Source organism: Cynocephalus volans, chromosome 11 (assembly GCF_027409185.1).
Source record: "Cynocephalus volans isolate mCynVol1 chromosome 11, mCynVol1.pri, whole genome shotgun sequence".
NCBI lineage: Eukaryota > Metazoa > Chordata > Mammalia > Dermoptera > Cynocephalidae > Cynocephalus > Cynocephalus volans.
Window position 1 is genome coordinate 55765923 of NC_084470.1, and position 25904 is coordinate 55791826.

Below are 25904 nucleotides of genomic sequence, written 5' to 3' on the forward strand. Positions count from 1 at the left end.
TGTCACTGAGATGTGGGGGTTCCTGACTTTCTCCCCTTAAACCTGGGCAGGCTCTGTCCCATAGAATAGAATGAAAGGGATGCCCTGCCAGCGTCCAGGCCCAGGCCTCGAGAGACAGGCAGTGCTGACTTCCTAATTCTTGGAACCCAGCCATCGTGTTGTGAAGAAGTCCAAAAAGCCTTGTAGAGAGGTACAAGTGATGAGGAATCAAAGCTACCAGACAACAGCCAGCATTAACTTGCCAGTTGTGTAAATAGAGCCTCTTGAAAGAGGATTCTAATTGTGCTGCCCAGCTGAGGCCACATGGTGCAGAGACAAGCAGTCCCTGCTCAGTACTGATCAAGTGACAGATTGAATTGTTCACTAAATGATGGGGTGGATTTTGTCTCCTTGGTGCATTCAGCAGGATACCCTTGGGTCTCCTCTCCAAGTGCACGGTGGATGCTGGGGGGCTACCCAGAGCCTCCCTCTCCCACCCCCTCCCTTTACTTTAGCTTTGGCACAGGGCTTACAGCTCAACTGTAGTCAATGGCTAGGTGGTTCCAGGCCTCTATGGGGCCAGGTATTGAGAGTGGTCACAGAGAAGAGCTCAACAAGAACCGAACAGAACAAGCTCTGGCCTCTGAGTTACCCACTGAGTAGCTTCCATCCTTCTGCTTGCACAGTGTGACCTGAAAATGAGTGGTAGATAGATTCCAAGACTCATTTTTATTTCAGGACAAAACTGTCTGCTTCACACGCTGTGTGGCATCAAATGGAGAAGAAACAGCTTGCTGCCCAAAGCCCGGCTCCTGTACCATGAACACATGCAGAAGACAGCCGCTGTTGAGCCCAAACTGAGCCTGTCACATAAACAACTGGGACACTGGGGCCTCTACTGAACCAGGGCCCAAGTAGCTGAAGCATTTAAACAACTTGATACTCATTTTTTTGTATATCTGTTTATTTAAAAAAGTATAGGAAAAGAACAAATGCTACCTAAAAAGTATCTACAATGAATAAATAATTTCCAGCTAAGCTCTGCAGATTCACACAAACCAGTCCTCTAACCTTTACCAAGGCTTTGTCCGATGGGCCTACGCTCGTCTCTCCTGACTCTTCCTTGAGACCCTTCCCCTCTGTGGCAGGGCCGTGGCATTCGTGAGTGGCCCTCCACGCAGGCACAGCAGGTGGCACTAGCGAAGGTAGCTGGGCATCGGCATGCCTGGGGTGGAAGGGCACTGTGCTGCACACAGTAGGCGTCAACAAATGGCATTTGCCCGGTTGCCAGGGATCCCGAAATGTTTCACCTAAGTAGGGCCTGGGCTTAAAAGAAAAGCACCAGGGTTACTCAGGCTGGGCCCCTTCACTGAGGCACAGCTTCAGAAAACACTAAATCCATCTGAGGTCTCAGGAAGCCAGCAACTTGGCCCAGAGTTCGGAGCCCTCAGTTAAAAGAAAATGGCCTCACGGGGCCCTTGCTAGTGCCGGTGACACATGCGGCAGCCTGCTAGCCCAAAGATGGCCTGCCACCCCGTCGGGAGCTTGGCGTACTGAGAGGAACCGGAAAAGCAGGGGGCTGGGAAGGTAGAGAACGGAGGGCCAGGCTCAGCATGCACACTGCAGGCAAGCTTCCTTCAGCCGAGGGCGGGAGGCCATGGCCCTCTGCCGGCCCTTCACGGAGGGGGTTCGTCAGCACCTCGGGTCAAGAGCCAAGGGCAACCGGGCAGGAGCCAGCCTTTCAGAAAGGGAAGGTGCCACTGGCAGCACCGAGGGCATAAAAAAAAAAAAAAAAAAAAAAAATCCTCTCCCTTCTGGAATGCGTTCAAGAGACCTTGGGGTACACACCGTTTAGGAGACTAAACCTTTTCATTGAGGCCACGTGAACAAGCAGAGGTGCTGCGGATCCAAGGTGAATTCACCGAACACAATGAAGTGCATTTATTTTTCAAAGGAGGTTTTTGCCGTAGTAATATTGAACTTTGGACTGTGCTGACAAGCTATAACAATCAATCCCTCTCCTCCCAGATTAGATTGGGGTCACAGAGGCAAACACCCACTGGAGCCGGGCTGGTAATTAGTATACTATCTTCTCTCTTGATAAGAGATCTGCGTCCCAATCTTTCCTTTCCATTACAAGAAAGGCAGCTGTGCAGGGACATTGGTCAATAGCAACAAACAGCCTCACTGTGGGAGGCGACAGGGAGTGGTGGGGACTGTGGTGAACTGGTGACCTAGATGCCCCATCTAAGGCAGAGCTGCTGCTCAGCTCCAGCCAGTTGTTGCTAGGTGAGAATGTGAGCCCCATCATGGCCAGATCTTCTGATTTAGACTTTTATGTAAAATTTTTGTAATTTTAGATGTTAGTAACTAATTCTTTAAAAAGACTCTGCAAGCGAAACAAAACACCTCTGTGGGCTGGGTCATTTTACTGGTCCCGTGGGAGTCAGTAGCAGGAAGGTGTGGTAGGCAGAATAATGTTACCCCAAAGGTGTCCATGTCCTAATCCCAACCTGTGGGTATGGTGCCTTACATGGTAATAGGGACTTTTCCAATGTGATTAAGTTAAGGGTCTTGAAATGGGGAGATTATCCTGCACTTTCTGGGTGGGCTTTATAAGAGAGAGAGAGAATCAGGAGAGTCAGTGTCATATTGATGCCCTGTGAGAAAGACCTGAACAGCCATGGGAGTCGAGGAAAGTGGGCAGCCTCTAGAAGCTGGAAAAGGCAAGGAAGCGATTCTCCCTAGAGCCTTCAGAAGGAGCACAACTCTGCTGACATCTTGAGTCTAGCTCTGTGAAACCCACTTTGGAATTCTGATCTCCAGAACTGTAAGGTAACAAATCTGTGTTGTTTTTAAGCCACCAAGTAATGTGTTACAGCAGCAATAGGAAACTAATACAGGTGGCCACTCTCTGGTATATATGAGTACTTAAACTTTTTTAGAAGATGAATATATTCTATAAATTTCTGTCTGAATGTCAAAGAATTGCTGCAGGTGGGAGAGCCACACATAGTAACTTGAAGAAATTTCTCTTATTTCTAGGACTAATGGACAATGAGACTCGAATTTCTGCAGTGGGATAACCACATGCAGACTGAGAGAGCCAGGAAGTCTCTTATCAAAGCAGATCTGTGTCAACGTTGCTCAAACACACACACCCTTTTCTGGCTGTACAGATTGCAAGTTATTCCCACCTCCCAGTTTATCTAGTGGTCAGCAGAAGTCAAAATCCAGCCATCCAAACCATTTAGCATGAGTTGTTACTAAGTCAGGTGAAAAGAGCTGTGTGATTACACATCTCACCTCTTAAATACACCAAATAAATAATAATAGTAAAAAGGCACACTGTCATTTTCATCCAGGGACCCCAATGAGAGCAGGGACCTCAGGTGTTCTCCTAGGAATCAGAATCGTTGCTCCAAAGAGAGTAAGCTTCTGTTTATCACTCCGAATCCAGGGCTCACTGCAACCCTGTGCTGGGTGACTCACGCCTCTCTCCTCTTGTTGCAGCTGATTTACAAAACAACCTGGGTTTAGAAGGACATGAACTGCAAAGACTGTATCCAGGTCAGAACTCATCATTTTCAACGTCTCATCATTGGAATGAGTCCTCTGAGAAATCTGAAGTTGGTGGTATCCAGGAAAACATTCTGCTGTTCCTTCCATATAATTCCTCTTCTTTAGGATTTCTGGGAGGAACACTAAAGGGTATCTTAGTGCCCTGACTTATGCACCTCAGCAAAGTCTTTGGGATGGGTGCAAGTTATTCTGCTGGCTCCACTGGCTCCTGGGTATCCAGCAGGGGAATGTCTGTGTTCCCACTGGGCACATCCCCATTGCTGGGGTGGGAGAATGTGTATGGTTCGTTCTCAGATTCAGGAGGGAAGCAAGGGGGTGACTCATCTGTGGTCAGCTTTGCAGTCGGCGCCCTGGAACATATGTGGGGTGGGGAGGGAGGGCAGTCCCCCATGGGGCCCTGGAAGGGCCGGTAGGTGTCCACCTCAGGCTGGAGGAAGGAACCATTAGAACCCTGTAGTAGATGCCCGTACACCATGGTGTCATCGATGACTGCGTACACATGGGAGTCATTATCCTTTCGTCCCTTTTGAAACTTTTTTAGCTGCTTTGGCAACTGCGTATTGATGTTGCCATTGTAGATACCCACGGCAGGGCCCTTGTTAATCTTCTTTTTCCTATTTGGTAAAAGAGAACAAGACAGAAGTCAGAAAGAAAACAATCTTAGCAGTGCGCCATTGACACAGCCCTACCAGAGCTTAGACTCTTCAGGGTTCTGCCCATGTGCCTCCCCCAAGTCTCTCAAATTGCTTAGCATTTGAAATGGAAACTACCATCCTCAGTGAACATGTAGAAGGGACCAGCTTTTGTCTCAAGTTTTCAAGGTGGAAACTTTCAAGGTGGTAGGCAGTGGCTTAGAGAGGGCACCTTTAATCCTATCTGTGCTCAAATTTGTTTTTGACAGATAATGCAGTATCCAATGATAGAGACATCTGACAATCCCTTCCCATTCTTCCTGCTAGGAACAGTGGTGCCCCAGCCCTTCTAATCCACACCAAGCTCAGCAACACCCAGGCCAGCCTTCCAGGACTCTCAGTACTTTCCTGTAGCTAATGTTTCATCCCATTTTGCATAGGTAAAAGCTCTCCCTCTAGATTCTAAGCATGGTACTTCATGGGTACCATGGTACCAATGCTAATACATGGGTACTTCAAAAGAAATCGTGGAAAAATGGAATTAAAAAATAAAACGAATCCTTCCATGAACTTTTTGAAGTTTGAGACTCAGGAAGGAAGGTTAGTTTTCAGCTTGAGTTGGAGAGAGTAGAACTCAGCATTAGCAGAGTAACCTCCAACAGAGAAAAGAGCTAAAAAGGAGACAAAACCCCAGGCTGCGGTACCAGAGTTCGTCAGCAGCACCATTAACGTTTGGTCCATCATGTTCTTTGGTACTTGGACGTAGAAGGGCATTAGCACTCCCTGCCACAGAAAAAAAAGCTTTGCCCTCCATCTCCACGAACCAAACAGCAGGAACACTGGCTTTTTAGCTGACCAGTGATTCAAATGCAGGATGTTGGCTCAATTAGCATAATGGACCATAAAATGCACAGGCTGGCAGTTCACTAATTGTGGATGGGCTCCTTGTACTTTTCTGAGATAAAAATAAATCTAGTACCATTAGCCTGTAACACCAAGTATCTGGCCAGGATGGGGGGTTCCTGTGGCTCCTATGGAAGTCCTCCTGTGTCCCCCACCATGTCTGCTTGTCCCCCAGAGCTCTTCTCAGGCTGTCCTGACATTGCCTGTTTATTTGCCTGCCTCTTCTGTCCCCCCTTCCCCCCATCGCACACGTGGGTCATTGTGCTCAGGAGACCCTCAGGAAATTCCTGCTTAGTAAGCATGCTTGGTGGCAATGTTTCCCGTCGTTCTCACTGCAGAATCCCTCTGGCCTCCTACACCAATTTGGGAAGGAAAGGCCTTATGCAAACCTGCCACCACACAAGCAAGGTGGCCTCACACAAGCAAGGACCACAGCAAGGCTGGTGATTCTCAGGCCCAAATCTCAGGCCAAGAAGGGAGCATGGAGGCTAGGGCTGGACCTGTCCTCTCACCAGTTTCCTCCTGCTGAGGAAGCTGGCGCCCAGCCTTAACGCCACACTCGCCCAACTGGGGTGACATTCTGTGCACCCCAGATGGGAACATTTCCAGAGAGAAACGGTAATGATGTTTGAGTAAAAGAAGTCCTTTTCCTTCCTGCGATATATGTACAACCACATGTCGTGGAGAAAAGGCCTCTACCTGGACCCGCTGCGAGCCCGTCTTTCCTGACCAGCAGAGACATTATTGGACAGTTCCCTACAGATTGGGAATTTCAGTTGCTTGCTCAGGGCCACTGTTCATTAAAAAAAATTACTTTCGGCTGGCTTTCTGGAAGGTCAAACCACGCTAAGGAAAACAGGTTTCTCCCTTCTCCATGGCTTTCATCAGAAATATGAGCAGAATTTATAAAATCTGGTGAAAGCATGGATTCTGTCTAAAGAGATCAATATCTTCCTTTCATAAAACAGAAGCTGTCATCCTGAGGGGTGGCAGGTGAGACTGAGGCACTTAACTGGGTTGTCTTTCCTCTCCCCCAGAGGGCTGGCTTGAGCTGGGTTGGGGTCTAATAAAAGCAGACTGTTTAAGAAACTGCGGGAAAACAGGCCTGGCAGTATGTGTTAGTTTTCCTCAAGGTGATGGAGGGAGTGGGTTTAGAGGCCTGATCTGGTGGGGACTACATGAGTGTTTTCTTGCTGAGACCCCTGTGATGATCAATCTGATGAGCAAACAGTAAATGACCCACTGGGGCCTTTGCTGAGGCCAGTGCACAATGGACTGCAGGCAAAAATGTCACAACAGGTGGTTTTGCGTTCCCCCCGACCCCAGGTATGGGTCTTTTTTTCCCTGAAAGTATAACTCACATCTGGCAATATTATTTAACATTGATGCTTAGGGGAAAAATGGAAAGTGAGAAAACAAAGTCAATAACTAACAATACATCTGGCCTGTGAGATCTGAGGAGGCATCAAATCAGCCAAAGACAGTGTGAGAGTTTCCACCTACTTCTTTTTCACAAAGCAAATGATGAGTCCCAGGCCAAACAGCAGTAAGGCTCCACCTGCCACCACTGCGATGATGATGACTGTCAGGTCTGTGAGCAGAGACACAAGGAGACAGAGAGGAGACAGGTGGGGTTAGCCCAACGATGAACTTGAGTAGTCTCCAGGGACGGCCACCATCTACTCCTTCCCTTCTGTTCACATGCACATTCTGCTCCTCACATCATGAAGTCTATTTCTCTTCCTCTTGGATCTGGGCTGGGCAAGAGAAGGTGGCTGTGACAGTTCTAGGCCTAACCTTTAAGAGGACTGTCAGCCTGCACTGTCTCTCTGAGGGGAAGCCAGCTACTATGTACGAAGTCTGACTCTGCTGAGACCACCATGCCGTGAGGAAGCCCAAGCTAGCCACGTGGAGACTCCATGGGCAAAACCCCCAGCCCAGCCAAAAGTGAGGACCAAGGTCCCAGACACTTGTCCAGTGGAACCATCCTGGCCATCCTCTACTGTTCCAGGCATCTGTCTGGGGCTTCAGATATCCTGGAACACAGGTGAGCCACCCTGTTGTGCCCTCTCCAAATTCCTGAACCACAAAATGTGAGCAAACAAAATGGTTATTGTCTAAGCCACTACATTTGGGTACAGTTTGTATGCAGCAACAGGTAACTGAAACAAACTGGGGGACCTACCAGATCTACTCCAAAGGCTACTCCTGGTCTATACCAGAGTGTTCCCCCAGTCACCACAGCCATGTTGGAGAAGGTAAGAGCAGAGGAGTGTAGAAGTAGGGAGCCAAAAGTCAGAAGTGAAGGAGGTAAGGAGAAGATTGTTTCATTTGTGCTGTCCTTTTCCTACAGTTGTGCAAAGGAAAAAGAAAATAAATCAGGCTGGAAGTGTGGGAGGGGTTTCCACTTGTGGCTTTTTGTTCCCACCAATTCTCTTCCTGCTAACTGGTTGTGTGGCCTTGGCTGGACAATCACTCTGACCACCAAAAAGGGAAGGGGCCGGAAGAAGCAGCCTTCATGGTCCCTTCTGGTTCCCACACTCGTGAGGCTCTGTGGCCATCACCAAATAAAGGGTCTACGTCCCCACCACAAACGGCCGCACCACACATGCATGCCTTTGCTTGAAATGTTCAGTGGGTCTTGCAACTTTGAGGAATAAAGGCAAACTCATCCTCCCAATTCCAAGGCCTGCCACAGAGGACAATGAATGGATTCGTGTTTCACCGGGACTAAATACAAAATACCAGCACCATGAACCTCTTCCATACTTTCCAGGTCCCACATTTTAGGTCCTGATGCTGGGTGCCTTGATATTTTTATGAGGTGGTCATTATCATCTACTCTACAGATCAGGAAGATCATAGGAGTAAACAGACTTCCCAATGTCAGAGAGAGATTAATGGTAAAGAATAGTGGTAGATTGACTAAAAAATTTAGGTTGGCCAGAAGAATGCGATAGAAGGGATGGTGTGTGAGCTCCTAACCTAATTATCAGGAGACCCTGCATGCTTCCTTGGTCTTTGGTGGATCTCTCTGCCTCTGCCATGAGGACAGGCCCAGGCTAGAGGATAAGAGACCACACAGAGGAGAGCCATATAAACTCAGTTGCCTTGGATGATCTTGGCTGGGCCCCAGATGTGTGATAGTGCCCAGCCACAATTAGCAAAGTCCTCTAGCCAACCTGCAGCTGCCCACAGGTGCATGAGAAAGTGAGCCCTGATAAGCCTAGCTTGGACCAAAATTGCCCAGCCAATGTGTGAGCAATAATAGATGGCTGTTTTTAAGCCACTATGTTCTGGGGTGGTTTGTTACGCAGCATTATTGGTACAATAGCTGACTGATACATGGACAGTTTGGACTCTATTGTGTTTTATGACTTGTCTCCTAGGCTTGCTCCTTACCCTTCAGCTGCCAATTTTCTTTCCACCGCCATCTCCCAAAGAACTTGAAGGCCCTTACCCATAGTCCTTGGGGCAAGTGTCACCCAGAAGAGCAGGTCCAGCTGCTTGCCACTGACAGGACTGCAGTTAGAGATGTTGACCCAGAAGCTGTGTTGGTGGAAGCTTGGCTTGGGGAGCACGTCCTCCTCCAGGGTGAAGATCTCCTCGGCCCGAGCACGCTGCTCCTGGATGATCATGAATGCTCTCCCCGTCTGGCAAACCACGCCGGTCCGCTCCTTGACAAAGGTCAGGCAGGCCACCTGGTCGCTGGGTACGCTAATGTTCCAGGACACTGAGGTGAGGGATGGCAGGCCACGGTCCCAGTTAGGGGTCCTCAGGTAGACTTTGCTTTTTGTGTCTGGGGTCACTGTGAAAATGCCTTCCTCTGCAGGAAAGGGGAGGGGATGCAGACACATGTTGCTTCACTCAGTCAAAATGGAGAGAAAAAGGAGTGGTGGAGGAGACAGGGCTGAACTGTCTAGACCAGCGCTGTCCAACAGAACTTTCTGCAATGATGGAAATGTTCTATGTCTGCACTATGTCCAATGGAGTAGCCATTACCACATGTGTCTGCTGAGCACTTGAAACATGTCCAGTGTGACTGAGAAACTGTATTTTTAATTCATTTAATATTAACTTAAATTTAAATAGCCACATGTGGCTAGTGGCTATTGTATTGGTCAGTGCAGGATTAGTCTCAAGATTAGGTGCTCAGGTCTTTTGAAAAAAACAAAACAAAACAACAAGCAAACAAAAAGCCAAACCAGTGGTTATCTCAGCTTGTTTTTAGAAATGCTCTCAACATAGCTTAACAGTCATCTCCTACCTCGCTCCACAGTGGGACTGGTATGTACTACAGATATAAAAAAACTTCAGTTTGGGGGAAGAATTCTAGAATTGCAAAGCTGAAAGAGCTTCCAATATGCCAACTAATCCATTCCTTACCTTCAGGTGAGATAAAACCCTCACATTCCACACTGATGAGAATGTGTCTTATTTTCAAAGACTCTGTAGAAATTTCTCTGGTAAACTTGGAGATGTCAGGCAGCCTGTACTGACCTTAATTTTATGGCCAAAGATTCCCCTCCCTGCCCTCATGCCTCTGAGAACAAAAGTATGAAGTAAACATCAAGCAAAGGTCTTTGGTTAATTTTAAAAGGACTCTAACTTAATATGACTGTTCTTTGAGCACCTTGTAATGGCGACTGTGATTTTTAAAATCAGCCAGGTAGGGTTCACTGCTGTGAACCATTTAGACGTCATTTACTGCCTCAGAGCACAGAACACCACACACTAGCCTTCCAGAAGGATCCACGCCACTATGCTAGAGACACAACCTCTGGCTCCAGAGATTTATCTCTCTCCCAACGTTCCTCCCTCTGTGCTCTCCAAACTGCATTCCAAATTGTAAAAGCAGAACCATAAAAATGTCCACATAAGGATTTTTATGTTACTGCCTTAAAAATCCAGGACTGGAGAATATTTGGTTATTTCTTATTTATACCCTACCTGCTTCCAAAAAAGGCTCAAGCCTGATTATATGTTCTGCTGCCTACCAACCATCACCTCCCACTGTCAGAAACATTTTTCTTGTTTCTAACCTCTGGAATTTTCCATGCTAGATTAATAGTAAAGTCAGGATTAGGACTCACCATTGCTCAAATTTCTTGGGAGAAAGACCAGTGCACTGAGTTATACCTTCTCTCCAAATTGATAACTTAATTAAGATGATCACAGAACCAAAATCAAATGAACACTGAAACAAGAAAGGTGAAGGGGGCATGGGGGTGGGGAGAGAGAGAGACGGTCCCCTTACCTTTGAAGTATGGTATATAGGACACATTCAGGCCCTGCTGGGAGATCTCTTTTTGAAAGGTGGGGGTAAAGGTGCGAAAGGTCACCGAGATGTTCTGCTTCACCTGGATCTGCTCTATAGAGCCTCCAGGGCAGAAGGAGCCGAAGTACAGGTCCTGGCCGGGGACAGCGCTGGCCACCAGGTAGCTGAAGCTGGTGCTGCAGCCCCTCTCGTGTGTATGCTGCTGCAGCTTCTGGGCCGGCACCAGCGCCAGGCTGAGCCTGTCCTTGGGCACCAGCAGCTTCCAGGAGAAGTCATGCAGCTGCACAGGCAGCTGGAGGATATTGCTGGGCACCCAGAGTGGGTAGGACTTCCTGTGGCAGTACCGGTGGTCCATGCAGCCTGGAAGAGAGGGGCTCGTGGTACCCACGTGCAGAGGAGACCAGAAGCGCACCCTCCCCGGTTGTCTTGCCAGCCAGAGTGGACATCTGTGAGCTGCCCTGCTTTTCCCTTTAGCCTCCCCTTCCCATCCTGCCCTCCACTTCTGGCTCCTTCCTGCCCCTTTCTAGCTTTCTGTCCCACTCTCTCATATTTTTACCATCTGCTAAACTGGCAGACAAACTCCCAGGGAGTACTTCAGATGAAATGCTCTCTTCTTTTCTGCTCACGTTCTTTCCTCTGTGTGTCTGTGTCTTAGGCGCTAAGAGTCAAGTGGGCAGGGCACAGGTTTTCCCTCCACCCAGGCACGCTGCCCAGGGTCCCCGTCTGCGGGAGGCAGCTCTGTGCAGTGGTGAGAGCTGTGAGTGGCACTGGGGAGATCTCCGTTTGGACTCCAAGCTGCCACTTCCTCACGGGGTGGCCTCGGGCAGGCTCCTTTACCTCTCATGGCCTCAGCCCCTACGCTGTAGAGACTCTGAGAGCACCCACATCAGAGATCTCAGTGGCCCAGCGGGGAGATGACTATCGGTTTGGCTGTCCTCCATTCATCAGACTTCCTTAGGGGACTAGCACATGTCCAGCACTGCCAGGGGTTAAATGAGTAAAAAATGGAGCAAGTCAAAGTTCTTGACCTCAAGGCTCTGGGTCTCTGTGTGTGGGAGCAGGAAAGTGGGCAGTGATGGGGGCAGGGGGGACGGGGGGCGTTTGGCTGGGGAGGGCTAAGTGGAGGAGGGGTGGATCTCACAAGGTTAAGGCGGAGGGCTGGGCGGAGAGGCACAGACATGGGCACGGGGAAGGGCGACACACTTGAGGATGCACGTTCCAACGGAGGCTGGTCCCAAAGGGGGAGCGCCAACACTGCGCTCCATTTGCCTCCTGGTCACCCTTGCTCATCTGCACTGTGGGGGGCATTTCTGATCATTCGATTTACAACCTACCCACTGAACCCCACCAAGAAGTCGGGCAGCGAGGGGAGAGCCGCCCAGAGCCCAGAACGAATGCACTAAGGGGCATACTTATGGTCTTCTCCACGTTCATCCACAGGCGTGTCAGGTCATCACAAAGGAAGGTGATCTTGTGTTTGGAGCCAGGAGTCAGGGTGAGGTTGGTACTGCAGGTCCGAGACTCTAGACACACGAAGCAGCCGGGGACAAACTTGCGGCTCTGTTTGACTGGCCGAGGCTCGATGGTGAGGGACATGGCTCGCTCATTACTCAAGTCAACCACGTACGTTTTATCTGAAACCACACATAGAAAACTGGCATGAAGCATGGGTCAGCAGCAACCACGTGAAAGGGCAAAAATTAGTAGAAAACCTCTCCTGTGGAAGAAATTGGCATCCGGTGTCATGGCTGGGGAATGTTGGATAAACACATTATTAAGGCAACATTACAATAACTTTAAAAGAAGGTTAAAAAGAAAAATGGGCCTCACCTTAATAAAAACAAAGAGAATATCATTATAAATGTGGAGTAAACACAAATTATAAAAGCAAAAAAAAAAAAAAAAAAAAGATTAAAATATCTGACAGTAGGTGCCATAAATAACGTTAAAGAATAAGGACACACTGGGAGAAAATGTTTGCAATATAGAATGACTGAGTAGATTTAGTTTCACCGTTAAATCACTAACATCTTTTTAGTGTCAAAAAGAAAAGAAAAAGGAAAAAAAAGAATGATTGTGTAGTTCACAGAAAAGGAGAAATAAATGTCCAAATATTCAAAATATAAAAAGTTCTTAATGTTACCTGTGATCAGAGAAAAGCAAATTAAAACAAGGTGTTACTGTTTCCCCTGATCAAATGGGGGGCATACTGAGAGCTGTGGGGAAACAGGCACTCTCCCACATGGCTGGCAGGAGCCTGGAACAGCCTGTCACACGAACTTGGGAATTAGCATAAAAGTGAAACCTCATCCCCTGGGACCCATGCAGCGTGATGTGTGCCCATGTTTCACTCCAGCACTGTGACTGTAGAAAACTAGAAACCACCTAATACCGGGATAGTTAAATAAACCGCAGGACATTCAGTAATGAAATATCATGCAGCAGTTAAAAAGAATGTTATCCCCAGAAGGGGATACACCAGAACCCCTGAAGAGCACTGTTTACGCAGTTGCTTTTTAATTACATTCATTCTGCTTTTATAAAAAAATCAGGAAAATAGGAAGGTACCTGTGCAAGGCGGTGCTGTGTTTGCAATCCAAGGGGGTGGACAATGCCACCCATCAGATCACTTTGCCTCCCTCCCTGCAGCTCCAGCAAATAAGTTCAACTTCAGCTGGGAAAGCTCTGATTCCCAAGAGGGCTAAGCTTCCTTCTTCTTGGTAACGAGTACCATATAATTAATGGAATTGCTCCTTTTGAACTGGCTGCCAGGGAGCTCAGTGTCAAATTAGAAGCATTGTTAGGGAAATGTCTTATGGTTGTTATAACTATTAACTCCTGAGACTTCCGGTCAAGATGGCGGAATAGACGGACCACAGCGTCACTCTCTCCCACAAATCAACAAATTTACAACTATAAAAATGTAACATCAGCCAAGCTGGGGCCGCTGGAGCTCAGGGGAAGAGGAGGAGAGACCTACGGAGTTCGTGAAGGGGGAGAAACCACATGAGAGAAAGAAAAAACTGCTCTCAGTGTTTCGGGCCGCGGCCGCTTTAATGCTGGAGCACATGGAGCAGGAGCCAGCAGAAGCCGCAGCTGTGCCCTTCAGATGGAGTTACTTGGAGGCAGCAGGGGAGAAGAGGGTCTTGGTGGCCCCCAGGACAGCAAGACCACTAATAGGGTTCCCGTGGACCCACATAGGAGTGAGGAGCCAGAACAGCTGAAAAAGGGGAGCCACTCAGAGGCAGGTGAGTCATCGCAAGGGACTGGAGCATGGCCCGTCCCATGGGAAGTGTTTGGAGCATGGGCGGTGGGGGAGATGGGCCCACCAGGGGATCACTGGGACACAGCAAGGACAGCGGATCCACCCCCCAGTCAGCACAGGACCACTCAGAGGAGACTGGTCAGGAATGCAGAATTGCATGGGGTGCAGTTCAATGAAAAAACTCAGGCCCAGATCAGAGTTTGTACACAACCCAAGTGCACCGAGTATCTGGAGAGCCGGAAGTGCCTATAAGGTCAACCATTGAACACTGAGCTGCACAAAAAGCCTTCCCTAGGGAAACAGCAGCAAAGCACTTTTTCCCACACAGCTCAAGTACTGGTTCCAACAGCAAGTTCCCGGTGTTAGAAGTAAGCAAAGAACAAAAACTTAGTTCCAGCCCAGGCACACCATGAATGCCTTGGGTCCCACCAGGGGACATGAGGCATGGAGCCAGGGGCAGGACCACTGCCCACAACCACTCACACTACCAGCACCTTGGGGCCCCACCCAGGAACCTGAGGATTGGAGCCAAGGACTGGACCCCACTCCCACATACAGGCATATCACCAATGCCTAGGGGCTCGCCTGGGGACCCAGGGCTAGCAGCCAGGGACTGGACCCCCGTCCCACAACCAGGTACACCATGCCAGCACCTTTGGGCCCACCCAGGGACCTAAGGCATGGAGAAGGGGACCAGAACCCCCTCCCACAACCAGGCTCCCCACGCCAGTGCCTTGGGGCCTGCCCAGGGACCCAGGATAAGGAGTTGGGACTGGACCCACCCTCCCACAATGAGGCATGCCGGGATAGCGCATCAGGGCCTGCCCAGGGGCCTGAGGCATGGGGAAGGGGACTAAACCTCCCTCCCACAACCAAGCACACTGTGCCAGCACCTCGGGACCCACTCAGGGACCTGGGGCATGGAACCGGGGATCTGACACTCTCCACAACCAGGCAGACTGCCAGCACCATGGAGCAGGCCAAAAACATCTCCTCCATGTGGGTGGCCCACCAAAGCTACCATGATAACCATGGCTGCTGTGAAGGTGGCTAGACACCACAACAACCACGGAGAGGGTCTACCAGCCACTAGAGTGAGCTGACACAAGGAGAGTCACCAGCAGAGATAAAGAAAGGAGGAGGATGTCTGTCTCGACAGACCCCATTTCATAGTGACGGAAGAGACATCTGCTCTATGATAGTATTGGGGGACCTGATCACACTTCTCAGCATTGGACAGATCATTTGGGAAGCAAATCAACAGAGTAACCATTATTCTTTCAGAGGGAGAGAAGAAATCTAGGGTGATTAGAGTGGGGAGGGGAAGAGAAAGGGGGATGGGGCAGGACTGGACAAGGGGCATAAAGAATAATTATAATTTGTAATAATATATATGCTAGTAATACTGATTTGATCAACATATCTCAGTGTTGAACCCCCAAAATATGTATAATCAATTTTGATTTAATAAAAAACTCCCCCAAAACTATTAACTCCTTTCTTTAGTTCTTATTCTCTATTTCCATGTAAATTTCACCATAACTTCCATAGTGATGCCATGTCTACAGCTGGAGTATATATTCTAAAGTTGCTGATTTAAATATGATTTGATTTAGAAAATGGCTAGCTTTTTTAATCTCCTAGCCCCACATCCCACATTTCTTACTGTCCTTTAAAACTCATCATCACCGTTACCTCTAGGACAGCTTTCCCTACCTCCACACGTGTTAGGAGTCCTTCTGCCTCTGCATGCCTTGCTTACCATTGTGGAGCCCCAGTCACACACTGCAGTAGTCCCCCACCCTGCTCTTTCCTCTTGTATGTTATCAAAGCCATGCATGCACATGTTTTAAAGCAGGGATCGTCAACCTTGGCACTGTTGACATTTTGGCAACCATTTGTTGTGGGGGCTGTCCTGTGCATCGTAGGGTATATAGCAGCATTCTTGGCCTCTGCCTACTAGATAGCAACCCCTTCCCATCATGATAACCAAAAATATCTCCAGACATTGTCAAATGTCCCCTGGGGGGCAAAATTGCTCCTCATTGACAGCCACTGGTTTAAAGAATCAAATAGTTTTACAAGGTTTATTATGAAAACAAAACGCCCTCCCCACCTATCCACCACTCCCCAGAACAACTTCCAACTCTTTTCGCAGGTTCCTTTTACGATTACCCCCGTGTCACTCAATAACAAGTGCTACTGCTGTTCTTCGATCTTTCTGTCTTGGGCATTATCTGTTGGCTTCCCACAAGGAAATGTGGATTTCCCCTTCTTCATCCCACACCCTTTCCCACACCGTACAGCACACGTGCCCAGCAAACACCCATACCACACACACTTCCTGTTCTAATTCCCCAGTCTTCTCAGTAGTTAACCATTACATTTTCAGTTAGATCACTATTCTATGTTGTGTTATCATGACTATGTAAACACGATATTAACACAGTGTTTATACAGTCATACTGTATTGCGTGCTATAATTACTTTTCCTTTCCTGCATAAGATTTCATGTTCCCCAGAGTTAATTATTATCATTTTTATCATTTCCTTAGTTTCCACATACTTATTAGTAATTTGACATCCAAACTCTCTCCCACTTGTATAAATCTCCTCTCCATCCATTTGAGAACAACTTTATCTTTCTGAAGAAATCTCTTGAGAGCCTTCTCAACTGCTCTGATCTGAAGGGGCTGCTGTTGACATCTGGCACCCAGGTGTGGTCCTGGATCTCCTTCACTGTCAGCCCAAGATTCCCTCCACCAGTCTCTTGGATTAGCTCCTCGGCTTCCTGGATATCCATCTTTCTCTTTACTTTATTGATTTTTACTTTCTTTTTAGGTGGATTACAGCCTTCAGGAGCTTCTTGGGAAAGCATGTGTGGAAGCCAATTTTTTGAGACCCTGTAAGTCTAAAAATGTCTTTATCCTACCCTCAAACTTAATTAATAATTTGGCTTGGTATAGAATTCTAGGTTGGCAATAATATTCCTTCAGAATTTTGAAGGTCTTTCTCCATTGTTTTATAATATCCAGTGTTGCAAATAATCTGTTTATTTCCATTTGGTTTCTTATTTCTCTGTATAAAACTTTTTTCTCTCCACTTCGGATGCTTGAAGGATCTTTGTGTCCCTGGTGCCATTAATCCTCAATGTGTCCTTGAGAGGGAGTATGTCTGTTGGCCTAGGCTAAATTACGCTGCAGTAGCAAATGATCCCTAAATCTGAACAGTTAGAAAAACAAATGTCGAGTTCTGGTTCCCCTATGCATCTACTGTCCTACCGATATCCATTGTGCTTAGAGGTCCCTCTCAATCAGCAGCTCATGTCCATCAGTCCTGGCAGATGCTCCTGAAATATCATGATGATTTCCTCCCCTCTGCTGTTTCTTTTCTCTCTTTCTGGAACTCCTTTTATTTGGATACAGGGCTTCCTTGACTGATCCTCAAATTTTCTTATCATATCTTTCCTCTCTAGCTCCCCACCCCACCCCCACACTCTATTTTCTGGGAGATTTCCCCATCTTCACCTTCAGCATTTTTGAGTTTTGCATTTCTAATATCATATTTTTAATCTCTAAGAGTTCCTTTTGGTACTCTGAAAGCTCCTTTTAAAAATGACAACTTGTTCTTTTTACGTGGATGCATCATCTTTTCTTGTTTACTTGAGGGTCTTAATGATAGTTGATTTTGTTTTAGTTTTTCCTTCCACCGCAGTTTCTGTTTCCTCCAGGTTGCTTTTCTTCTGCTCATTTGTTTTAGTCTTTGTTTTTCTCATTAGCCTTCTTCAGATATCGGGATGTCTGTATACTGCTCTTATTGGAAGCAAAGCACTAAAAGCTATTTGGAATATCTCTGCTTATTGACTGGGCTTCTCTGTAGGGTGATATTATAGGTTCCTCCAGGCTGAATCCTGGAGGAACCCATAACATTGGTATCTTTGGGTCTGTTCTCTTGGGTTGGTTGGATTCCCCACAGAAGAACCCACCATCTACCAAATGGAAGAAACGTACACATGGCTACCAGCAAAAGAAGGATGAAGCCTCAGTAGTCAGTACCTCAACCTTCACTCAATTCCCTTGTGTTCAGCTTAGTATCTCCACCTTCAATGCAACTGGGATCTTTGGTTCAGGGACTGACTCCCTTGGAGAAGAAACATCTACCTCCTGTTGGCTGGGGGAAGAGCAGGTGCCTGGCTGCTTGGTAGTAAGGAGAGGGTCTAGGGCTCTAGCGGCTTCTCCCATTCCTAGCCCCACCTTTGCCCCCAGTTCTAGAAGAGACGTGATACTGATTCTTGAGTCTTTGCAGGATAAACCAGGTTTTTTCTTGGGTTTTTTCACTGTTAGGTTAGAATTCTGCACTTTTTGGTTTGCTGAATCATTACCACCCTACTTTCCACTTTATGAAATGCTATGATATTGTTTCCTTTCCATTTCCCTTTCTCCTTGAGTTTTATGCTTTTAAAATAACAAAAAAAAAAAAAAAAAGAAAACTTTTAAAAGTTGAAAAATGCTTTAAAAAATGTTCTAAAGAACCACATTATAATAGGGTTTAACAAGGGAGCAAAGCTATCTTTAAGGGGAAGTCATCACTTTCCTATTACTCGTCTGTCTTTCCCACCAGATCGTGAACTTCATGGATGCCCATAACTTGCACATCTGGCACATGGTGGAGAGTCAATGGTTATGTCAGGTTGTTAATCCTCAGGACTGTGTCTGTCCACTTAGGCTAAATTACGCTGCAGTAACAAATGATCTCCAAATCTGAAGTTAAAATAACAAAGGTTTATTTCTGGTTCACCTTACGTATCCATTGTGAGTTGGCTGAAGTTTATTGACACTGTTTTAAAAGCCACACTGGGGAGCTTTGAAAGGATTAGGCTATTGCCTGAAGTTTCATAAAGGCTCCTAATCATTTTTGTGGTATCTATAGATAGATTTCCTACTTTAAAGTGAAATTGGGCTTTCAGGGAATAAGTCAAAGGCCACAATACGTGTCAACTCCAGCAGGCAAATTTAAGACTCACAGAGTTTGAGTGACCCAACAAAAACCAGAAACAAAACCAACAATTAGTTAAGGGCTCCAGATGGCTTCTGGAGATTATGAAAGCCAAAACAGAAGCGACGTGATACTTCTACAACCAGCACCTACCCAGAGAGGTGAATGGAAGCAGCCATGTAACATGCTGGCATCTCACACTCATCTACCCTGTCTGAATCATCATAATCCAGAAACCCACGTGTTCTGAAGATACTAGTCTGTGTAGTATTTTCAGAGCAAGTAAATGCACAGTAGTCCCCCCTTATCTGTGGGGGATATGTGACAAGATCCCCAATAGATACTAGAAACCACCGATAGTACTGAGCTCTAAAGATACCATGTTTTATCTTATATGTATATACCTATGATAAAGATTAATTTATAAATTAGGTACAGTAAGAGATTACCAACAAAAACTAATAATAAAATAGGACAATTATAATAAGATGCCAGCATCACTCTTGCACTTTGGGGCTATTATTAAGTAAAATAAAGGTTCCTTGAAAACAAACACTGTGATACTGTGACAATGGATCTGACGAGTGAGAGCATATGCAGCATGGAGACCCTGGACAGACGGATGATTCACGTCCCACGCAGGACAGCACAAGATTTCATTATGATACTCAGAACGGCACGCAATTTAACATTTACAAATTGTTTATTTCTGGAATTTTCCATTTAGTATTTTTGGAGCACAGGTAACTAAAACTGTGGAAAGCAAAATCACAGATTGGGGGGAATACTGTATTGGGACAGTTGGTGATATCTGAATAAAATCTGTAGGTTGGACAACAATATCATTGCAATGTTCATTTTCTCGTCTTACTAATTATACTGGTTACATCAGAGAATGTCCTTGTTTTCAGGAAATATACACCAAAGTATTTAGTAATGTAACATCTGCAACTTAACTCGCAAGAGTTCCAAAAAAAATCTATATGTGTGTCTATTTATCTATCTGTTTGTCTATCTATCTGTCTATATGTCTGTCTGTATTTTCCAAAAGAGTGAGAAGGATGTATAAAGCAGTAGGCTAGTAGGAGGCTGGTAGGCTCTGGCTAAAGAGAATGATATGCAGAAGTGGAATACTATTAACTCATAAGATCGTTATCATCAGGGCCACTTGAAACTTTCAGAAATTATATTACAAAGAGAGAAACAGAGTGCACAGTACGAGTGGTATTAATACGAGGTATGATATGGTAATATCTCAGTTTCAAAAAAGGACAGAAGGGAATGTATTGTGGAGCACTTAAAACCAAGATCTGTTTGGTGGAGAGGAACATGGACCGAGCTCTCGGACATCTGTTGGCCGCACGTTTTGGGCAGCATAAGCCATGTATGCCCATAGCTGGCCACGTTAGTTCTTCCTCAGGTCCTGGGCAGCTCATACATGACTCATCCTAAAACACAGGATGTTTGTGGTCAAGGCATGGGAAGATATTTCATGCAGGAGTCCACTGCATCTAGTTTGAACCTACTTGATATTTTTCAAAAAGTAGAGAGTGGGTTGATGGTAGGTTTTTTGGGGGTTTTTTGGGGGGCAATTAGGTTCAAGGTAACATTTGCCTACTGCCCACATTCAGAAATCGATTTTTGCAGCCTGGGCCTACTGGGATCAGGTCCTGCTATGGATGACAAGGGGCTGGGCGGCTGGATACCTCCGATAGCCCCCTCCACCCTTGCCAAGGCTCTGGCTTTCTCTGATTCCTGCGACAGCTACCCTCTTTGGCTTGAGAAGGTCTCCGGCTCTGCCTCTGCCCTTGTTTCTGATGCTCTTCCCTTTGCCTGACTTTCCAAGCCTCCACTCCCCTGGGGGCCCGCTTCGTCCTCTCTGCTTTGCCCCTTCAGGCGGGCTGTGCATTTGGATGGGGTGTTGGCTCTCAAGCCACACCGGACAACTTGCTGCCTCCTGAGATTGGTGCAAGAAGGATTTAGGGCGGGCCTGAAATGTGCCAGAAACTGATGTAGACTGCTAGGAGTTTAGTGGGACATAGACATGCAGGTGGATAAATACAACACGGTGTGTGAGGAATGCAGACCACCCACATGGACGCTCTTGGGGTAGTGGCTTTGGTCTGGGCAGTTGTTTCCTGCTGCTTGGGACAAAGGAAGGTCAGATTAGGGCAAGAGGCCCTGGCCTGGGCTCAGGAGGTGCAGCATTGGAGGGCTCAGTGGGGGATCAGTCCCAGGAGGTTTTCCTCCAGCGCACTTGGGAGAAGCAAGGGCAAAGGCTCCAGCCCAAAGGACTCAGTCACCTTGAAGCCCCTCTCCCCTCAGCTGCTTCTTTCTCCCCTCCAATGCTAAGAAAGCAGAAACAGCACATAGAGACCCTTCTGTGGCAATGAGAAAGGCCAGACTCTGCCAGGAGTCTCCTCTTGGTATCCTCCCAGCCCCCGGTCTGCCCTCCTGCCACTAAACCCACCCACATGCCACTGAAATGCCTTCAGGGGTGACTCACTGCATCCTACAAGTCATATGGCTTCTGAGCCACAGTCTAATCTCTGGGGACAAGTGCTGTACCTTTTTCAACCCTGTGTCCCTTCCTTGACCCTGCAGGATAACAATTTAAAGAGCACTTACTACTTGCCAGGCACTATGTAACCTCATAGTGTCCTCATGACACCCCTGTGAGGGCAGTCCCATCATCTCCATTTTATAGATGAGGAACTGAGTCACACAGAGACTAAGGGACTTGTCTGTGGTCACACAGTAGGTAGAGAAACCAGGATTCAAATCCATGCAGGACAACCCCAGGGCCGGTGCCCTTAAGCACTGGGCTATGCTGTCTGTAAAACAAGCTGCTCACAAAAATTTATTGTTAAGAACAGATCAGACAAATGTGTGGGTGCACATTGCTGGCTTCCTTGGGCTAGCCCTTGAAATTTAGGGTTCACATTGGGGTTCAAAGGATCAAGACGGACCTGCTCAGAAATCAGTTCTCAGAGAGTCCAACTCAACCTAATTTTATCCCTAAAGATATTTCTGCCAGCCACGTCCACTCACTCTTCTAGAAAAAGTGCAAACCACATTTTACTTAATAGGCCTGACACTGCTAAACACCTCTAAATTGCAGTTAATCACTCTTTAGCTCAGAACTAAATCCATATTCTTCTTGATGGTGGTTATAGCATGTTTAACAAGTTATTAGTTTTGGAAACAACACAGCTGATATTACAAGAAACAGAATTAATCAGAGGTTTTTGGCAGCACTTCATCATGATTGAGATGATAAACAAACCCCTCTGTCCTCTAAAACCCAAACCCACTTCACTCCTAAATCCTTTTACAGGTGTTTTTAACATTTTTTTTTTTTTTGGTGGCACCTGGCTGGTATGGGGATCTGAACCTGTGACCTTGGTGTTACAAGGCTACGCTCTAACCAAGTGGGCTAACCGGCCAGCCCCGCAGCATTCTGCTTATACAACTGTGACAGTCAAATCATCAAAATGTCTCAATGGACACACAAATATATGCATGTGTGTAAATACACACACACACATATCTCTCTATTATCTATCTATTTATCTATCTAAAGTTGGCACGGAGAGGGCATTCCCAGGGCAGCACCAGTTGGGCAGTCTCTTGACTGGATCCCATACTGTCACCTTTCAGGTTTTATCAGCCCTACAAAAATAAACAACACACCATTCCACAGTCCCAGTTAATTTTTCTGCCTGGCTCTGCCTTCTTCCCAGAAGTAAATAATATTAAAAACAAGAATGAGAATCAGCCCCTCTGGACAGGGCCCATCCTCAGCACACATCAGAAACATCTGGTTCAAGACCACCTGTCACAAGTCCTTCATATACCTCAATTCATAAATGAGCCCCAGGAACTGACACTCTGGACTTACTTTGTACCTTTTATCTCAAAGTCCACAGTTCTCCCTTCAGGGCCAGGACTAGGGTGAGGCGAACCAGGCACCCAGGGGCAAACTTTAAGGAGGTGCTCATTCTCAGGGGCTAAGCTTGTACTTATATGACCCTGAGAGTGGTGCCTCCTTAAATTTTGCACCCTGCCACTTCGCCTCGTCTTAGTTCTGGCCCTGACTCCTTTCCTCTAGGTTCACGGCATCGCAGTTACATTTGTGGAATGATGCCCAACCTAATTCTCATCAACCTGCCTGGGGTTCAGTAGAGTCCAGAGCAAAAGCTCTCGGTTCTGAGCTTGCTCTACTCCTGACAAGCTGTGTGATGTTAGTTAGTCTAGTTCTATAACCTCTCTGAATCTTCCGGTTTCTCATCAGTAAAGGAAGATAATTCCTGCCTCCCCACAGGTTTATAATAAGGATTAACTGAGATTGCGTAAGTGGCAGGTTTAGAGCAGGGCTTGGCATGCAGAGTTGCCCATGGCAGGGAGTGCTCAGCTGAAAACAGTGTTAGTTAGCATCACTGCTGATGGTGCTGGTGACATCCTGACTCATATTGCAAGGTCAAGACGTGAGATCTGAAAGGTGACCTTCCCATGCCTTCATTGAGAACAACTTATCACCGTGAATGTAAGATCACGTGTGTTTGTTATGGTGCTGAAATGGAGCTGCGTGTCAAGCGTCCACCAACGAGCCTGTCTTACTGCACAGCCACCTGCTTCCTGAAACTCAAACAGGGTCCAGAGTCCAAGGGTTCTAGAAGCCACAGATGAGAAACAGAAGGGAACCTCACCCCAAACAGACTATCCAGGAAAGAAAGAAGGTGCTGGAGGATGTGGGGAAAGGAAAGTGGGGCTCACTTACTGCTTTCATTTTGTGGATGTTGAACCAAAACTTGAAACTGCAGCCGGAGAATTCCTGGATTTTGGGCATCTTGGTCACAGCCCTGCAGGGAGAGGTTGAAGTTCCCAGCCATGTTCCCGGGCTGCTTATCCTCCAGCCTGAACACCTCGGGGTTGGTGGTGGAGCCTGGGATGTAGTACTCAACCTGCTCCTCCTTCTTCTCGCAGTTGGAGACATTGAAGTTGAGGAAGGAGACGCTCGCACGCAGGTGTGCAGGGACGACAAACTGCCAGGTCATGAGCTCATCCTCAGGGAAGCCTTCTGGGTAGTTGGCAGACATGAGGGTTGCAGAGCCCTCACCCTCAAACACAGATTCGATGATGCACAGTCCTATTGGGAGTGGAGCCCAAACCAGAAGGAATAGGAGGTGGTTAGAGCCTGTCCTGGTTGTCTGTGGCTGAGGGGTAGGTGTGTTAGAGAAAATACGTTTGCAGTTCTCATGTCTTGAGCAGTGGGTTCATGAACATGGTACGTTTACAGTCAAGGCAGAGATTGGAAATGAAGATACAGCAGTGGTGTGTGAGTGAATGTTTAATAAATGACCTCATGGGGAAAAAAAGCCCTAATGTGTAGTGTCTGCCCACTTCCTTGGTGTGAATACTCCCACCATGGCTGATTTCAAGCTACCAACACATAGTGACTGAATGTGGAGTTGGGCAGCAGCACACAGATATTGTATTTCCACCATGTAGATACAATAGACATAAGTAACCTCAAGAGCATAGGTAAGAGTGAAATGTAGTAAAATAATTAGGAAGTGATGAATTTTGAGTATTTATTACATTTGTTTCTAAGTAATTTACTTAATTAAAAGTTTATTTAATTTTATTTTTAATAACAGCTCCAAAAATCCCTGGACATTTAACAATCAGCTCTCATGAGCCAGTGTGATCCAGCACCGTCACACCACGGATACAGTCAGAAAAAAATGTGAAAGAAGAAGACAGGGCAAAGAAGTCAGAAACCGAGCCATCAAGGGGGGTCTGTAGAACCAATTCCATGTCATTTGTTAAAAACAAATGTCACATGCACAAAGAACAAAGAGAAGACAGCTACGCCCTGTTTGTTTAATAGAGAAGGAGGGGTTCACTTCACTACTGTGGATCAGTAGGAATGACTGACCCACATCACTTACAGAAGAGTGGGATCCTCCTTTAAGTTAGTTAGGTTGAATCATAGAATTGCTGACACTTGACCATTTCTGACCTAGAACAATGATGATTTTGACTGTTTCAACCTAATCCAACATTGGGGAGGGGAGGGACATGCTCACGTTTTATAGATGAGTGGTTTGCAATGCTGAAGCCAGAGACGTTTCTGGAGTGGAACCATGGTAGGTGTAAGGCCATTTTCACTCCCTCTTGCACCTTGATCCGGGACACAGTGCCATTGCTGCAGAAGGTGCCGATCCTGACCACGGTGGCATCGATGCGACCGCTGATGGAGTGAGTGACTCCATCTGGGCAGCTCTCGCCCGGCCCGATCTGCCTCAGGCGAGGAATGGAGAACTGCAGCTCTAGACCGATGCTCTTACGAGTTTTGACATCCCAGATGAAAGTTCTGTTCAGGGCGGGCAACACCGACGTCGAGGGCTGAAGCTGAACCTCCCCAAAAGGACACGGGCCTGCCATGCAGTCTGAAACACAGCACAAAAGCAATTCTGATCCCAGACGCCACAAGGCCACACACTGCTCCTCCTCAGACCCCTGTAGTAGATCTCTGGGGCTCTGCCCAGGTGGCCTTCGCCAGATGGGTGTGCCCTTCCCCCAGCTGCTGTGAGTCTTGGTGGCCAATGGCTCACAGATGCACCCTCCTCTGGGGAAGCGCCTCAGCTGGAGGGGGGCCGCCTTGGACCAGAAAAGCCTGAAAGGTTTTCCTGCCCATCACTCCCATCCCAAGGGGAGTGGCAGCCGATAGCCAATAACTGCCCAATGCAGGAGCAAAAAAGCCTGACCTCCTTGCTTCAAGTGGCATGGCCAGGGGACGCCATTCTTACTCCAGAGCTCCTGTGGGATCAGGCAGAGGCTCAACTGCAGCCACGACCACGCCAGTGCTGAGCTTCTCCCTGCCCTATCCTGCTTTCCTCTCTTCTCCAGGTTTCTTCTGAGGGCACTCTCTTGTTAACTGACTAGGACAAAATTCCCTGTTGCAGGCTCTGCTACAGGGCATCAGACCCAAGACACTACCTCACTACTGTGTTTTCCAGATAAAGTTCCTAGAGTCTAGTTTGTGGGCCTCGGACCAGGCCTTCCTGGAAGCCAGAGGGAGGCCATCGGCAATGGAGTCTGTGCTTTGGGACATCTTATTTCCATTATTCTGAGAGAATCACAGTTTCACAATTTTTAGGGCACAGTGCCAAGATCCACCTTTTAAAACTGGTTTTCCCATCAACATACTGAGTACCCTCTGAGTGTAAAATGCCCCTGGATGCGGAACCCGAGAGCATGGTTA

The 25904-nt window shown here is 47.2% G+C and overlaps 1 protein-coding gene across 3 annotated transcripts in view; it reads right to left on the reverse strand.

Annotated features, from left to right (window-relative positions):
- Positions 1–946: 946 nt before the first annotated feature.
- Positions 947–25904, reverse strand: part of CDCP1 (CUB domain containing protein 1) — a 54386-nt gene continuing 29428 nt past the window's right edge. Inside the window, exons 3-9 of one of the 3 annotated variants that reach the window (XM_063114334.1) lie at positions 24727–25089; positions 23415–23783; positions 11787–12008; positions 10354–10734; positions 8557–8922; positions 6600–6687; positions 947–4175 (exon numbers count right to left, since the gene is read on the reverse strand). In XM_063114334.1, the coding sequence (XP_062970404.1) occupies positions 3746–4175; positions 6600–6687; positions 8557–8922; positions 10354–10734; positions 11787–12008; positions 23415–23783; positions 24727–25089 (2219 nt within the window). In that variant the 3' untranslated portion in view covers positions 947–3745. Of the gene's footprint in view, positions 4176–6599; positions 6688–6784; positions 6854–7281; positions 7444–8556; positions 8923–10353; positions 10735–11786; positions 12009–23414; positions 23784–24726; positions 25090–25904 lie in introns of those variants that run through there. The other 2 variants (XR_010024881.1, XM_063114333.1) reach the window with 2 other exon arrangements.